This window comes from Lepidothrix coronata, unplaced genomic scaffold, assembly GCF_001604755.1.
Source record: "Lepidothrix coronata isolate B3197 unplaced genomic scaffold, Lepidothrix_coronata-1.0 Scaffold110, whole genome shotgun sequence".
Lineage (NCBI taxonomy): Eukaryota > Metazoa > Chordata > Aves > Passeriformes > Pipridae > Lepidothrix > Lepidothrix coronata.
Genome location: NW_016690290.1, coordinates 528,184 through 544,414, shown reverse-complemented (window position 1 = coordinate 544,414; position 16,231 = coordinate 528,184). Strand labels below are relative to the sequence as shown.

At 41.6% G+C, this 16,231-nt stretch overlaps 2 protein-coding genes across 14 annotated transcripts in view; one reads left to right on the top strand and one right to left on the bottom strand.

Annotated features, from left to right (window-relative positions):
* The window catches only part of OSGIN1 (oxidative stress induced growth inhibitor 1), a 63,156-nt gene extending 61,790 nt beyond the window's left edge, over nucleotides 1–1,366 (bottom strand). Inside the window, exon 1 of the mRNA XM_017824371.1 lies at nucleotides 1,157–1,366. The gene's annotated coding sequence lies outside the window, so the exon portion shown is untranslated. The remainder of the gene's footprint in view (nucleotides 1–1,156) is intronic.
* Nucleotides 1,367–16,231, top strand: part of SLC7A6 (solute carrier family 7 member 6) — a 27,946-nt gene continuing 13,081 nt past the window's right edge. Inside the window, exons 1-7 of one of the 13 annotated variants that reach the window (XM_017824380.1) lie at nucleotides 2,002–2,112; nucleotides 5,429–5,589; nucleotides 6,892–6,979; nucleotides 7,445–8,007; nucleotides 10,246–10,371; nucleotides 11,927–12,071; nucleotides 14,002–14,125. In XM_017824380.1, the coding sequence (XP_017679869.1) occupies nucleotides 7,485–8,007; nucleotides 10,246–10,371; nucleotides 11,927–12,071; nucleotides 14,002–14,125 (918 nt within the window). In that variant the 5' untranslated portion in view covers nucleotides 2,002–2,112; nucleotides 5,429–5,589; nucleotides 6,892–6,979; nucleotides 7,445–7,484. The other 12 variants (XM_017824381.1, XM_017824379.1, XM_017824384.1 and 9 more) reach the window with 12 other exon arrangements.

Below are 16,231 nucleotides of genomic sequence, written 5' to 3'. Positions count from 1 at the left end.
TTAGTGTAGTTTGTGTTTGACAAAAGCCAAACAAAGAGTTGAGACAAAGATAATTAAAGAGCTGAGATGATCAGGCTCTTCAGATTATGATCTGCTAATGACAGTTTGTTTTGCCATGGTGCTGTCTAGTTTAGAAATTAAGTCTACTGTAATTCTCTTCCATATATGCACTTAAAAAGCCAACTTCCAGGAAAACAAAACAAAACAAAACAACAAAACAACTTTCTTAATTCATTGTTGTCTAAACCCAATGTAAGGAATATCTGGAGGTGTAGAGGGGGGCAGCAGTCACCTGGTAGCCTGATTGTCTCCGTGACAGTGAAGGGAAAAAACTCTTTGATAAAACACACAAGCTTTGAGAGATGAAGTAGGATGGAAATTAGAAATGTAAGCCTTGTGGCAATAGAATTGGACTCCACTATGACATTTACTGGCACGCTTGCAGATATTACAGTCCATAGTTTGCCTTTCTCTTCTCTTTTATAGCCTTATAATTTTTATTTGCCCGCAAGGTTTTTACCCTCTTGAAAAACGCCACCTCTGACTCATCTGAGACTGTAGATAATAAGCTTGGACCGGTGGAGGAGTAATTAGATTGTTTAGAGCAAGACAAAGACTGATGTATCCTGAGCCCTCTGCCTCGCAGGTAACAGCAAAAAGGGCAATAAAAGAACATTAAGAGGGGGCTGTTGCCTGGGGTTCACTGCCTTAGACTTGGGAAAACTATTAACGTGCTAGAGGACGACAAGAAAGCCTTAATTACACTACCAAGATAAATCTGCTGAACGGCAAATTGCTCATCATTATTTTCAGACACCACGGGCCGTTTTAAATCGTGATTTTGGGAGACCGTATTTTAACAGAGCCAAATTTCGGGCGTAGCTGTGCCTCTCCTGAGGGCCGAAACACACTAATGGGAGTATTTTAAGGGTTCCCTTTTCATTTCTACGTCAGCTATGACTGGCGCTTATCACCTATGCAGCGGCAACCCAAAATATCACCACATTTCACCGTTTCGACCCTCTTGGGCCCTCAGCCCCGAGCCTGAGGGTCCCTCAGGTGTGACTCGTGCGGGTTTAACTCTGTGCAGTGCCGTCCCCCGGGTCTCAGGAGTGCCCCCGAGGGCCCGGGCCGGGACCAGGCTCCGCGTTCGTACCGTCAGCGCTACGGCCGCTCTCCATCCTGCCCCTGAGGGAAGGCGGGCGGCTGGTCCCCCGCTCCGGGGGAAGCGCTCGCCGCTCTCCTCACCCGCCGGTAGCGGAGGGCAGCTCGGGCCCTGCCGACACCTCCCGCCTCCGCCGCGGCTTCCCCCTCTGACAGAGCGGGAGATAGGGGCGGGGAGGCGACGGAGGCGGTGGCGGGGCGGCGGGGCGGGGCGGCGCGGCCGCCATCACACGTGTGGCAACGGGCGAGCATCCCCCAAACGGCCGCGGCGGGAGCGGAGGTAACGCGGGGCCCGCGCCCACACGGCCGGGGGGGCTGCGGAGGCGTCCCGGGCTCCCCCCGCCCTGAGGGGGGGCTGGCGGCGCTCGGCGCGGGGGTTTCCGGCGGCGCCTCTCCTGCAGCATCCAGGGCTGGCGGCCTCGGCGCCCCGGGGGCTGCGGCTGTACGGGAAGGAAGCGCGATTAACGCCGTGGGTTGTTTTTAAGGAATGATTCAGCGGCAGCACATGTGAGTGCCCCAGCCCTGACAGTCCCCGGCTGAGGCGGGAGCCTGCCCAGCTTCCTTCCTGGGCTGCCGTGACGCTGGCAGTCCGTCTGAACCTCGCCCCTCGAGGGGCGAGATGACACCCGGGCCCCCCTCCGGCGGCCGGACCCCCTCAGGTCCCCTCCCCGACAGCCCGGGGCGCCCGTCCCGAGCCCAGGGGTTTATTTGGTTTGGCAGCGGGCGGTGCGAGGGTCCTGCCGGTGCCCGGGGCGGTGGGTGCGGGCGGTGGTACCTGCGGGCGGTGGTACCTGCGGGCGGTTGTACCTGCGGGCGGTTGTACCTGCGGGCGGTTGTACCTGCGGGCGGTTGTACCTGCGGGCGGTTGTAACCGCTCCGGTAACGCCTCGCAGGGGGTCCCTCAGGGTGAGACCCTCAGACCGGAGTGCCTCGGCTCACTGGCGCTTGGTACTGATTTTCATTGCTTATGTGTTTTTAAGTGTCATGTATTGAGTACAGTCTGTTTAGGCGTGACCGTAGGTTGTGCCTGAGAGTACACGTGGGTGTAGATCTGCAGGTAGAGTGTGCCGTTTGGCGTTACTCTCCCCCTTTTTGGGAGGTTTTCACTTTTCTGCCCCAGTATAAAAAACAAGGTCAGTTATTGAACAGACCCTTCTGTCTTTACCTGAGCCTTATGCTACAAATTTCACCAGATGTTCCACTCCTTGCAGTTGCTTCTTGCACTCCCAACCACACCTCTTGCTAAATCAGCACTGTCACCACAAAGTCCATGCTGTGAGCTTGCTTCTGTTTTTTCCCTTGGAAATATAAAAATAAATTAGAAGTATGAAGAATATAGTGGCAAATTGTTTTCCACTTGGAGCTGGCACAGTTCTTTAATATGACTGAGTTTAAAATCTAGGTTATTATTAATGATGTGGGTTTGTCTAGGTTTGGTAACTTAAGAATTTTTGGGAAGTTTCTGAGACGTTGTAACTGAGTATCTGTTGTGAGCTGATGATATGATGTCGTGATCTGTTGTGAGCTGAATCTTTCCCTGATTCAGTGTTCACAGCCTTATTCAGGATTTGTCCAAACATGTGGGTAGTAGGTGTATTTGCAGAACATCTCTTTCCAGCTGTGTCACAGGTGTGTATGGTCAGGACTTACTACCATCACTGATAAACTGTCAAGTGAATGATTGATTGACATAGTAACTTCTCTTTCATACCTTTTTACATGGTAAACATACCTGGCCATGTTTTTTAAAAATGGGTGTTACAGCCAATTCTATTTGATTGAAGGTTTATGTTTGTTTTTTTTTTTTAAAGTCCTAAAGATGGTGAGTTTGCATATGCAAGCACAAAAGACTTGGTTGAAGAGAATAATCTTTACATCGGGGAATTGCTTTTGTTTCAAGGGCTTCCTGTCTGCTCAGCATATGTATATATGGCAGGGAAGTGATTCTTCTCTCACCAGCAGAAAGGAAAACACGTGCTGGACAAACTCTAAGCCTTTCCCATGTAAATGTTCAGACTGTGAGGTGCCTAAATATATACATTGCAATGAATAAGCATTTCTGGGACTTACAACCTTTGCTCTGTTGGTGCTTAACTCCCTGAAGACTTTGATGCTGTTTGCCTGTATAGAGCAATCTTGACTCTTACTCGAAGGGCCATTCATTGTGTTCAGAAATAGGAGTCTTACATCTGGTGACTTATTTATGTGTGAATAGTCCAAGTATAGGGTAAAGCTGTGTTATGGCCAGAGTTAGGCAACCAAGGCAACTATGGAAGACAGGCAAGAACAGTAGCAATCTTTGGTGATGAGCAGGTACTGTATAAGAAAGCAGCAAAACATAGTAAACTTTCAGCAGTTTGGTACTTCACCTTGGCCATTAACCCAGGTGCAGGTTCACCCCAGGCTGAGCACATGACAACTGTCCTATTCAGTGGGAGAAAGGGGATCTTGGTGGAGGGTTCCTCTTTCCCTTCCCTTACAGGAGGGCCACCCTGTAATGCACTGTTAGTTCTCTGCTAAATGTATGTTAACCTTCATTAGCTCCTTTGGTACCTGGCCAAAGTGGGATAGGCCTTACCAGAATGTACAGTTTTGGTGAAGCACTGAAGGGATCCTAGTTTCAGGTCACTCTGTCCTGGGTTCATATCAAAGCCTATTCTATCAACAGCAGAGTCATTTCAGTAAAAAAAAAAATCACATATCAGCAAAAAGATTCCTCAGAGCTGCAACGATCAGCAAGAAAAAAAGAGTTGGAAGACTTTGTATTGCACAAGGGCCAGCGATGAGGAAATCCGTGTTAGTTAGCTTGTGTGAAAGCATAACCCTGCCTTAGCCACAGCAGTCCTGTGGCCAGGCTTTGGCAGCGTTAGAGATTGTTCTAATAGTATTTTTAAATGCAGTGTTACAGGATTATTGTATGTTAGAAAATATATACTATTTATCTCTCGTTCTCCTCTTCCAAACCTATCTTCTATTACCACAGAAGTAATGATCATGTGACAGAATCATGGATTTTAATATATGTGTTTTTTCTGTGTGTTGTTAATATTGACATAGCTTCAGTTTTCTAGTCTCTGCTCTCCCTCTTCATTGTTAAGTTTTTTCTTCCATTTGGTAAAAGCTGCAGATTTTAGTTACATTTAAGATTAAGTGAAGTGCCAACAGTTTTGTTTCTGTCACAGAGGTGGTGTAATAAGACACATGACTCAGGCAAATAAGCAATTCCTGCCCTCAAGGCTCTAAGGGTATAAAACAAACAAGTGTAGAGGAGAGAAAGAAATGCCAAATGTGGAGTGAGCTGTTGCACACACCTTCCTTAAATCCTTGTCGGCAGATACCTGAAGCTGGGAATAACAAATGCAGACTTGGAGAGGAAGAAAGAGTATTGGGGGACAAAACAGGCTGGGCTGAGAGATACAGTGATTGATCTTGTGATTGATCTTTCCTGGGTAGAGCAGATTAGGGCAAGAAGCAGTCAAGGTCACCAGTAAAAACCTGCATAGAACTGCAGTCACGTGCTGCTAATTGAGGTGGAGGCATTTGAACAGTGACAGTCACTGGTAGTTGCAGGTAATTAAATTTACCTCTGAGCTTCAGACCATCAGGTAAATCACGGTTACTCTTAGTGCAAAACTGCCTGTGTGTGAACACATCAGATTTGATGTGATTTGAATTATTCAATTGATTTAAATCAAGTCAAACCATCACAATGCCTGAGTATTCAAAGTAAAGTGTATGCTTCTTATCAAACTGTACTTTGAAAGGTGTTCCAGGAAGAAACGGGAGTGATGATTAGGGTACATGGAGTGAAAATCATGTGTAGTTATCACCAAAATGATGTTTTACGTTTGTGATGAATTCTTCATATTTACGGAGTTTTATCCTTTAGCTGGAAAGGCTGAAAATGAACATGGCATATTTCCAGGCTGGCAGTTGGATGTTGTAATAATAGCTGTAGTATTCTTGATTTTTCCACTGACGTTTGTTCAGGATGACTTGCCTTGTGAAATACATTTGCAACTAATATTCTGTCTGAGTTCATTTTGTAGACATGAGAAGACTCAATTTGGAATTAAATGTTACTTTTATGGGTCACAAGTGTTCCCTTAAATCCACTTTTTACAGCCAAATTAGTAATGAAAACATCTGCTTTGACTGTTTGTTCTGCTGTTTTACACAGCTTTCAGATGATTGCATCGTATTTACAATTATTATAATAATTATATTCATTTACAGAGTAATAACTGATCTTTCTGTTGTAAAGCAAACCAGATAATCTTGTGAGCTCGTAGGCCACATGTCTTTTTGAAGACTTAACTCTACTACACCAATAACAGAAAGTCAGCCAGTATGTGATTGCAAATGAATTTGGCACAAGATAGATGGAAGAGCAAATAACAAGGAGAAGAGGTAACAACTGTCGAGGTAAATATGCTTTCCTTTTCTTTTGCAGTTTTGGGCACACTCATCTGTAGAAACTGTGTGGTTAGTTTTATTTTGTTGGATGTGCCTCATTATAACACTCAAGCTTTTAAGTTCTGAAATAGCAGAGATCAGTTTCTGGAAGGTTGAAAATTTTTAGTCTAATTGTAAGTGTGAAATTTGATGGCTTCTGATGTATGTATGACACCAGATAAGATGTTGACTCATGTATAAATGATAAAATATGTATTTAATAATTAACCATCTTTAAAGTGTTTCTTTGGAGTACTGAGGGGAAAATAAATCCGAAGGCATCCAACTAAACAGATTGAGGATCTCATTTTGCATTCTTTAAAAGAACACTATCCCTAAGGATTCATGAGTTGGAGATGAATGATGTAACGTTTCAATAAACGATTCGTACTCCATTTCAGTAGAAGTTACTTTTTGTTACTTGATTGAAAATAATCTTTATCATTTTCACATCTTTAAAACTATTCTGGTTTAGGGATGTCAAGTCAGATTTTCTGTACTGTAGTATACAGGTGTTGGCTTTATGATAAAGGAATAATATTCCCTCCAGACAGGTGTGTCCCTCTAAGTGAAGGGAAGACTTTGTATGTTCCTGTGTTAGTAGATGCACGGATATACATCTAGTTTGGGTGGCTGCATGCTGACCTTTCAAAATCCCCATATTCAGGGGTTCGGTTCTCTCAGCTGACAAGTCTATTGTTGCAGTAACAAAACCTTTGGTAAAATTAGTGTTACCCCAGAAAAGCACAAATTCATCCCTCCCTCCCCTACTTTATTCTAATTGACCTCAACTTCGTTTTTTCTGTTCTATAGTTATTGACTGAAGTATACACTGAGGGTTTGGTGAGGCCCAGGGTAAATGAATGGTCATGAAATTAATTTTGGTAATTATGTAGGGCCTACTCTTTATGCAGCTGATAAACTAGTAATCAAATGTTCATTTCTTCATACAAGATTGTTCCTGGAATAGATTATTTCTTACTTGAACTTCTATAAAATGGACATTATTCAGAATTATCAGTATATTCTTGTGCTAAGAAATCTTAGCAGTAATTTGCTTTTGGAAGGCATGGGAGAATTTTCTGAGACTTGAAAGAAGGTGGCTCTTTTCCAAATTGTCAGTTCTGAAGCAGAGGAGAGAGATTATTTGATTTCTGTGTTCTTAGATACTGTTCAGTATAGCTGCTAATGGAGGAATTTGGATTGAAGCTACTCTGGGTTTTTTCATGTAGAGCCTGCACTCTTAGATAACTTTCTTCTTCTCCAAGAAAGAAGGCAGTGAGATCTGGAAATAGTTCTGGGGAGGGAGTGACCCACAGTGTTGGTGAGAAGTGTAGAGCTGGATCCCGGGGATTCTGGAGTAAGTGCCTCTGCCCTCCCTGCATGAGTAACATGCAGCCCTGGAGTGGAGCACTCCCAAATTATGTGTTTGGTATTGCAGTACCTCTGGCTTCATGCTTACAACTTCATCTTGGTCCTGCAGTGCTTGCTTTTCTGTGTCATCTCACTGTGCTTCTCTCTGTTCTTTCTTCTGTTTTGCTCAAAACTGGAGTCCCTGAATTCCATCTGTCCTACGGTTTTGTTTGTTTGTTTTCCTAGAGGTAAGAACCCTCTCTCCTCTGAAGTTGTATTGGAATTTGTCTCTTTCTCTGTTGTGAGTTGGTTTTCCTGTTTAACTGTGCATGAATTTGTGTAAAAAACAATATGAAGGCAATTTCTTAATTTGTATTTGTAAATCAGCGTCCAAAAGGATGGAAAGAAGATTTTGCAAGAAAGTCTTGGGATAAAAAAAAAAAATGATTTCAGCTGTTTCATTTTGTTTTAGATTGTGATTGGAGTCGTGGAGAATTCCCAGTCCGTCCACAATGGCAGAAAGGACAGATGGTACAGAGTCCCACGTTTCAGGGGCTGAATACAGCCCTGTCAGTAAATCAGAAAGGACAGATCCAAGTACCACGCAGCATGGAAGTGAAAATGCTTTGCAACTGAAGAAAGAAATATCTTTGCTAAATGGGATAAGCCTTATTGTAGGCAACATGATTGGTTCAGGTATCTTTGTCTCTCCCAAAGGAGTTCTCATCTACAGCAGATCTTATGGATTGTCTCTGGTAGTTTGGGCAATGGGAGGGATATTTTCAGTCTTCGGAGCTCTCTGCTATGCTGAACTTGGAACCACCATTACGAAGTCAGGAGCCAGCTATGCATATATCTTGGAGTCTTTTGGGAGCTTCATTGCTTTTATTCGTTTGTGGACCTCACTGCTCATTGTTGAGCCAACCAGCCAAGCAATTATAGCCATCACCTTTGCTAACTACATAGTTCAGCCCTTCTTCCCTTCCTGTGACCCTCCGTATCTGGCCTGTCGCCTCATAGCAGCTGCCTGTGAATGTGAGTATTTCTCAGGGTTCACTGGGGGCATTGTTTTATCCACAGTAAGTTTTAATAAAACAGATCTTACCAAGTCTACTTACTACTCTGGTAGGGTTTCAAAAAAGCATTCATTCCAGATTATGCTTGTGATGAACCATAACATCAGTACTACAGTACCTGTTTGTAGCTGTGTTGAGAAGTGGAGGTGTTGTGTGCACAGAAAACCTGTGTGCTGCAGAACCAAAACTTGACAGTTCTCAGGAACTTTAAGTAGCTAAACAATAATGAAGTTGAAGAAAGCATGAGAGATTAATTTCAGTAAAAGAAAGAGAGAGGAGGTGTGGCTTATTAGATTCTTGATTATCTATCTTTCTTTTTTTTTTAAGGTGTCAGAGGCAGAGTAGCATTTCATCTGAAGTAGAGACCAAGCCCTAACTCAGTAATAATAATTACTCCTAATAAAAGTTACTTTGAAAAAAAAGGCTGAAATAAACCTCAAGCAAATACTCTGATCACTAAAACTGAGGAGCAGAGACTGAGCAGTTGGTTGTTTTCCTGAGGGCTCTTTGGGAGCTGCAGCAGTCCTGGCTTTTGAAATTTGATACAACTGTTTTTTCTCCCTCATCTTGCCAAGCTCAGTGGACTCAATAGAATCTCGTTTAGCTCTTCTGCTTGGCCCGACTGTCTAACATACCAGTGCCATGCTTTTGAGATCATTACCTTCTTTTTGTTACCTCTGAAGAATCAATGCTTTTCAATTTGGTAGCTTAACAGTATCACAGTATTCTTGGATTCTGAGAAAGGAAATAATGTATCACATCTTTTCATTTGATTTTTATTTGCTACTACCTTACTCCTGAAACAATCCAATTTAGTGTCTATTTATATGCATATTTTAAGTATGAGAAAATTCATTGGAGATAAAAACTATGGTAGAATATGACCACTCTTTTACTACCTAGAGAAAATATGAGATTTGGGGGAAATATTGTTTCCAACACAGAAGTTTAAATAATGTAGTGATAATCTAAGAAAAATATGCACTGAATTAGGATTTTGTTAAATAAATACTGAAGATACTGAATCCTGTTCAATATTCAGCCCTTCAGTTAAGGTAGAGGTTGTCTGGCACTCCCCTTCAAAAAAAAAAGGTAAGAAATGCAAAAGCAAAATGTTGAGAGCCATGAAAACATTCTTGGGGAAGCTGATCATGTGCGTAAGCTTAGTCAGCAACTCTAAAATATTGGTGAGATCTGCAAGTCTCATTTCAAATTTCATTGCAGTCTTGTGAAACAGGTCTGACTCTAACTTATTTTGGGGTAGAGGGAGAAGTATACTCAGAATACTCATGACTTACTACCAGTTTTGAAGTTCCAGGTGACTGTTGTGTTAACTAAAGCACATGCTCTTAGAACCGTGGAATGGGTTGGGTTGGAGGGGACTCTCATCTCATCCCACCCTGCCCTGGGCAGGGACACCTCCCACCAGCCCAGGTTGCTCCAAGCCCCATCCAACCTGGCCTTGGACACTTGCAGGGATGGGGCAGCCACAGCTTCTCTGGGCACCCTGTGCCAGGGCCTCCCCACCCTCCCAGGGAACAATTCTTCCTGATACCTAATCTAATCTAATCTAATCTAATCTAATCTAATCTCCCTGCCTTCCTAGAGCGTTACCCCCTGTCCTATCAGTGCATGGCCTTGTACATTCCTTGCTCAGACCTGTTCTCTCTTTGAAATACAGTTCAATAGAACTGGAGAGGGGTACTGAATCACCTGGGACCATACTTGGTGTGGCAGCTGCTCCATGGATGTTGAACTCATCCTGAGCCTAGCAAGGAAGGATAAAAAAACTTATCAAACACTCTTTTAATATGTTTGCCTAAAGGAATTTCTAATCTTTCATTTATCAGAATAGTATTGATACATTGAAATGAATTATTTCATGTAACAGTTTCTTTAATTTCAGGATAGTTGCAGAGTGCAGCTGATGAGGGGTAACATTAGGAAAATGGGCACGTAATCAGAGAAGGGGAAGATCTTTCCTTCCATCTTTTGAAACAGTGTGTTTAGAACTGCTTCTTGCTGTTTTGTTTGAACCAGTGTGTTTTCAGTACTAGTGTATTTGGCTTAGTTGAACCTAAGTAGTTGTATAACAGGTAAGTGTGTATTTAGATTGCAATTAAAATCTTTGAAAAATTAATTAAACTGAACGTTGTTCAAATGGTCTTTTAATTTGTCTTCTTTTTTCCTCCCCTAGGTCTTTTAACATTTATAAACTGTGCCTATGTTAAATGGGGAACACGTGTGCAGGATATATTTACTTACGCCAAAGTTACTGCTCTCATTGCCATCATCATAGCTGGAATTGTTAAAATATGCCAGGGTAAGCTTGTAAAATTAAAGCAAAGGTTTGTATTTATCAGTTAAACCGAGTAACTGTCTACAGACTGCAAACTATGTTTTATGCCTCAGCAGAAGGATGATATAGCCCCTTTGAAAACACCAGTACCCCATTGTTGGGCATTATCATGGTACTGTATGAGATACAGCCTATCTCAGTTGACTTTGAACTGCGGAAAAAAAGGTACTGGATGGCTCAGCAATCCTGTACTTTACAGCCTGCAGGATGGAATCATAAAAGACATTAAACAGTGAAATACAGAGATAGCAAAATACAATGGGAGTGGAGACACTGTAAATTCCTGTAAAGAACATACTGCTTTACAGTGAGATCAACTGAATATGTGTTTTTACAGAAGGAATTTTGTGCAAGTTGAAAGTGTCTTAAATTAAAGCAAAAATAGAATATGTAGGAAGATTTGTGAAACAACAGCTCTGTTTTTGCTCAAAGCCTGGGTTTTATTGTAGCTGTTAAGAATTAGAGAGCGTGTGAGAGTGTGTGTGTGTGTGTGTGTGTGTGTTGGGCATTGGCCTTTAAGTTAGAGAAATTCTGAACTTAGTTTTGTTCTCAACCCTTCCTTTGGGGAGAATTTATTGGTGTGTTAGCTTAAAAAACTGACCCTGCTGCCATAAAGGCTTGTCTTTCCTGCAGTCTGGCAGTTTATGTCCTTTGCTCTAACTGGTTATTGTTGAGAGTTCAAGAGCAAGGTAATTATTGTGAATGGATCAAGGACATGCAGAATGTGAGCCCCCTGGGAAGTGTTTCATCCTCAGCACAGGATGAAAAGTAGGGAAGAGAAATAAATAAAGATATTTGAGAGGCCCCAAATATTGGCTTACACAGTAACTTTCTGTATTTGGTGAGTTTGCATGTGTCTGTTTGTGTAAAACAGTCTGAATGTATAAACTGTGATTGATGAACTTGAGTTACCTAAAGTCAAAAGATGGCACAAGTTTTCACAAATACTGGTGCAAAAACCATAACTCTTCCTCTTAGCTTGGGAAAATTTTGTCTCAAGTAACAGTGATATTTAAAGTTCTGTTAATTTTTCTCAGTATTCAGTTTTTAATAGCAAAAACTTAAGCATCCACTTAGATGTTTGCATGGGGTTATTTGTCATAGTTATCTGAAAACACCTGTAAGCTTTGTTTTCTGCATAGCCAAAATGTTTGAAAATTTAAAAGAATATAGAAGACTAGAGTGGATTATCTTATAAATACACATGTTATAAAAAATACTCTTAGCCTGAGTACTGTTGTTGCCAGTTGTTTGTAGCTTAGTCTGAACTTAATATTCCTGAACTTGTGCCATTGTGGACAAACTGGGTGTTTAATTGTATCATCCACATGCCATAATTTTTAGTAGTTTTAAATGCTTATTTTCATGGCTAAAGCACAGAGAAGAACTGGAAGAAAGATCTTAATAAGCAGATTTGAAGGAATTAGGGTTTCTAAGGTTTTTTTGTGTGACAAATTGAAAAACATTATTTGCTGTATTTTAATTATGCTGTCCTTCATTGCATCTCTTCCCCACACAGGGCATACATCACACTTTGAGAACTCTTTTGAGGGATCCTCTTCTAATATTGGAGACATCTCCCTTGCACTATATTCTGCCTTGTTCTCTTACTCTGGTTGGGATACGCTCAATTTTGTAACAGAAGAAATCAAAAACCCAGAAAGGTAAATTGATTCAAGCTTTCTAAAACCAGATACTTCCTAAGTTGCTTTGTTTGTGGCTGTCATTCACTAATGGGTTCTGAGCTTATACAGAAATAAGTAGAACTACTGGATACTTAGATGGTGAGGCTGTGAACAACCACTAACAAAGATTTCCTAAACTCCATTAAAAATGGGAAAGAAAGAAAAGGTAAGAATAAATACATCTAGATGACTGGTGGATGCTGTATTCAGTGCTTGTTAAGCTTTCAGTTCAAGATGTTGCTGCTGTTTATTACAGCAGTTGTCAATATTGCAGTGGAACAGGTACCTGATTGTAGTCTGTGCTCTGTTTATCAGTGTGGTCATTCTGATTTTCTCACAGGGTGTGCAGCTGATAAAAATTTCATCATAGTCATTTGCTCTCTTTAGGCTTCAGTGCCTAATACAAGCTTTGTTCTTGGTAGAATTGTAGTTGTTAAAGTGAACTGCCCATTTCAGCTTTCTGCATGGACAGTTCTGGGCAATAAGGAGGGATTCCAGACTTCTGTCAAATCACTGCAACAATTACATATTTTTCACATTCACTTGACTCGTAGTGCCCTTGTGCTTGTCCACTCAGAAGTTGCCATCCACAAGTTAAGTTTGACACAGGTGCTTGGCTTTTAATCTTGGATGATGCAAAGTCCTTAAAATACCATTTCAGCTTTTTGTTACTTTATGTAACATTTCTGAGTTAATTTCTGAGTGATTTTCTAGTTCTGTTTCTTCTCTGTGCTGAGGTCCATGGCTCTCTTACTGTGAGTGTGCAACCTGGAAGCAGAACTCCCAGTTACTAATTTACTGATTTATATGGAGTACTGTGGTGTATGTTTGTTTTTCTGCTTCTACAGCATCACAGAGACACAGCTGGACTTCTGGGCCTCAGGAAGTTTTTGAGGAAGCTTCCAAAGTTTTAGTCAGACTGATAATTTTTATGCTTTGTTGGGGTTTCATTGTTTTTGTTGTTGCTACTGAAAACAGTGTTCCTGGCAGATGCTCACTGATGTCACCATGCTGTGTTTGATTTCATACTGGCCAAGTGTGAGAGTGACACTCTCAGTTCTGCTTCCCTTTTTGAAACCTTTGAATATCCCTGCAAGGTTTGAGGAAAGAATAAGGCTGAGAAAAGCCAAAGCCTACCATCAGAAATTTGCTTTTGCTCTCTGGTTTTGTTCTTTGGAGCTGCAGACTCAACACTGTGAGTTTATCTCACAATTAAATCTTATCTGTTTACATCTAATGGTTAGCAGTGTTTCCTTATTACTCTTGACTCTTTTTCCTATTGCTTTCTAGACCTGTGCTTGCTAGTGAGATACCCCACATCCTGAGCTCCCAGCTGTGTGGCAGTTCTGGATCTGCACCTCTGTTCTCTGCAGTTATGCAGCTGTTGTTTGTTCTCTGCATGGTGGGGGAGATGGAAGATCAGGGCTTTGGTTTGCTTTAATAGATCTCCCTCCATCAGTCCTAGAAGCAGGTGGTAGAAGAACAGCTGCATTTCCCAGGGAGAAGGAGTGCAGTGACTCAGTGCTCTGCCTCTCTGGGTTCTGGTTGTGGTCATTAACATGGCCAGCAGGAAATAATTTAAAGCATGTAAATGTGAAGGCTGTTATTACAGATCTGGAAACATTGAAGTTGGAGTATTTGAAGAACAGTTGCATAGGATCAGTTTTTACACATAATTTAGGCTTTAAGTTATTGTAAAAATTAGATTTTTTTTTCCAGTATTCTGTATTAGAATTTCTAGTTTTAAAAGAAACCAAACCCTGGTTCCAGAGATACCTTTTTTGAAATCTGTATTCTGGCTTCATAACTCTTCTGTCTTTTGTAAAGGATACAAATAAATTAAGTTTATTCTGTTATTAATGGATTTTTTTTCTGCTCTTGTGGGGTTTGGGGTTTTTTTGTCTTCCAGGAACTTACCTCTGGCTATTGCAGTGTCTATGCCAGTTGTGACTATTATCTATATTATGACCAATATAGCTTACTATACAGTGCTGGATGCTCAAGCTGTTCTTTCTAGTGATGCTGTGGCAGTGGTAAGTTGACCATGTGGCATTTTGCTATATTATTAACTTTGCCCCTTTTAGGGATGCATTTCATTTTTAGGGGCAAAACAGGAAAAACCTCTAGTTTATTATAGTACTTAGTTGACTGAATACAGGAGGACAGAACAACTCACCATGAATAATTTAATCCTAAGCAGAAAAGCAGTTAATAAAGTCATGTCTAATAATGTATTATCAGATTTATTAAAACAAGCAGAGATGCATCTTGTAAAGGTATTTTGCAAAGTCTCTAATTAGACTGGTGCACTTTGAGCAGACTGTAAATTAGGAGTCATTAGTAGATGATTGTCCTGTGTGTTCCCTCTGCCTCGGTGGAGTGCTGGGAGCTGAGGGGGCATTGCCTGTCTGTGCATGGGGTGTGCCAGCCCAGGGGACACACATCAGCTTGGGGTCTGTACACCCAGCTGGGACAGACACACATCAGCTTGGGGTCTGTACACCCAGCTGGGACAGACACACATCAGCTTGGGGTCTGTACACCCAGCTGGGACAGACACACATCAGCTTGGGGTCTGCTCTTTGTAACTCACAGCACTGTACATGGGCTGTGACAGCCCAGGGGGGACACACATCACCTTTGGGTCTCCTTTATAACTCACAGCACTGGCTGCCCAACAGCTTTCATTCCAACAGCTTAGAATATTCTGAAAGTCATTTCTGTATGTGGAAGGAAATTGGAATCCCATTAAAATATATAAGCTTCTTAAAAGTAAAAGCTGGTTGAAACATGTTTTATATTTAAGCTAATTATTAAACAAAAGTGAAGGTTTGGTTTTTTCCCCTGTGACTAGTGAAATATTTGAATAGTTCTGGTTACTATATCCTTTAAAGTTGAGGCTTGGGAAAATTTAATCTTCTTTTTGATTATTTAAATTGGAGGAAAAGAAATAATACCATACCTTCCTTTTAGGTTCCTAATTGGCTTCTAAAATTTAAGTAGTTAGACAATGGACAGAGAGTTTTAAATACATCAAAATGAAGTATTTGCTCTGTTCCCACAAAGGATTACTGTGATTAAAAACTGGCTTAGCAAACTAGGAAAGTCTTGTTTAAGGTGTTTGGGCAAATGGTTCCACAAAAGTACTTACTTGACTTTATTTCAAACTTCACAAATATTTATATTTAATGTGAACTTTTAAAATAGTTTATGTAAATGTGGGCTGTGACTTTTTATTTCAAATGTAATTACACAAACAAAATGTATTGAAAGTAAATAAACTTTAATTCTTTACATCTTTTTAGCTGAAATGTGCAAATACAAATTTGTTGTGAAATGTATTATGAAAGACTTCCTAAAACACTTCAGAATGAAACAAAAGAAGGACAGAAAATATTTATTTTTGAATAAGCATATGCTAAGGGGTAATAAAATATCCAGGAGTATTTATTTTTGTTGTAGGCTATAGTATCCCATGTAAACTACCTTCCAGTGACCAATGATGGTATTACTAATAGTTGTCTATAGTTAATTAATCCAGACAAATCTAAAAGCCAATACACAGTCCACTGTGTGGCCTGACTTCTGTAAAGCAACACCGTTTTTTTCCTAACAAAACTTGGAAAATACACTCCTTTGGCAGCAGTGACATTCTCTGGGGCAATGCAGCCTGTTCCTGGGAGTGTTATGTGCCTGCTGTGCCCGTGTCATCCCAGAGGTGGTCCAGCCCTGTGGAGATGGGGCCAGGAGCACTGACCCCCCTGGGAGGTGGGCAGTGGTGATTCCCTGGGAGTGTTGTGTGCCTGCTGTGCCCTGTGTCATCCCAGAAGTTGTCCAGCTCCAGGGATCAGGAGCACTGACTCCCCTGGGAGGTGGGCAGTGATTCCAGAGGTGGTCCAGCCCTGTGGAGGTGGGGTCAGGAGCACTGACCCCCCTGGGAGGTGGGCAGGGATTCCCTGGGCCTGCCCAGCCTGGGTCTGAACACACGAGTGCTGCAGCACTGGTGGCCAGAGAAGGGCTGAGGAATGCCTGGACCTCACTGCACATGTGAAACCCAGGCCTACATTTTTATGGGTTTATATATGCTTCATTTAGTTGTTCTTTGACACTGTTTTTTTTTTACCAAAAGTGACTATATA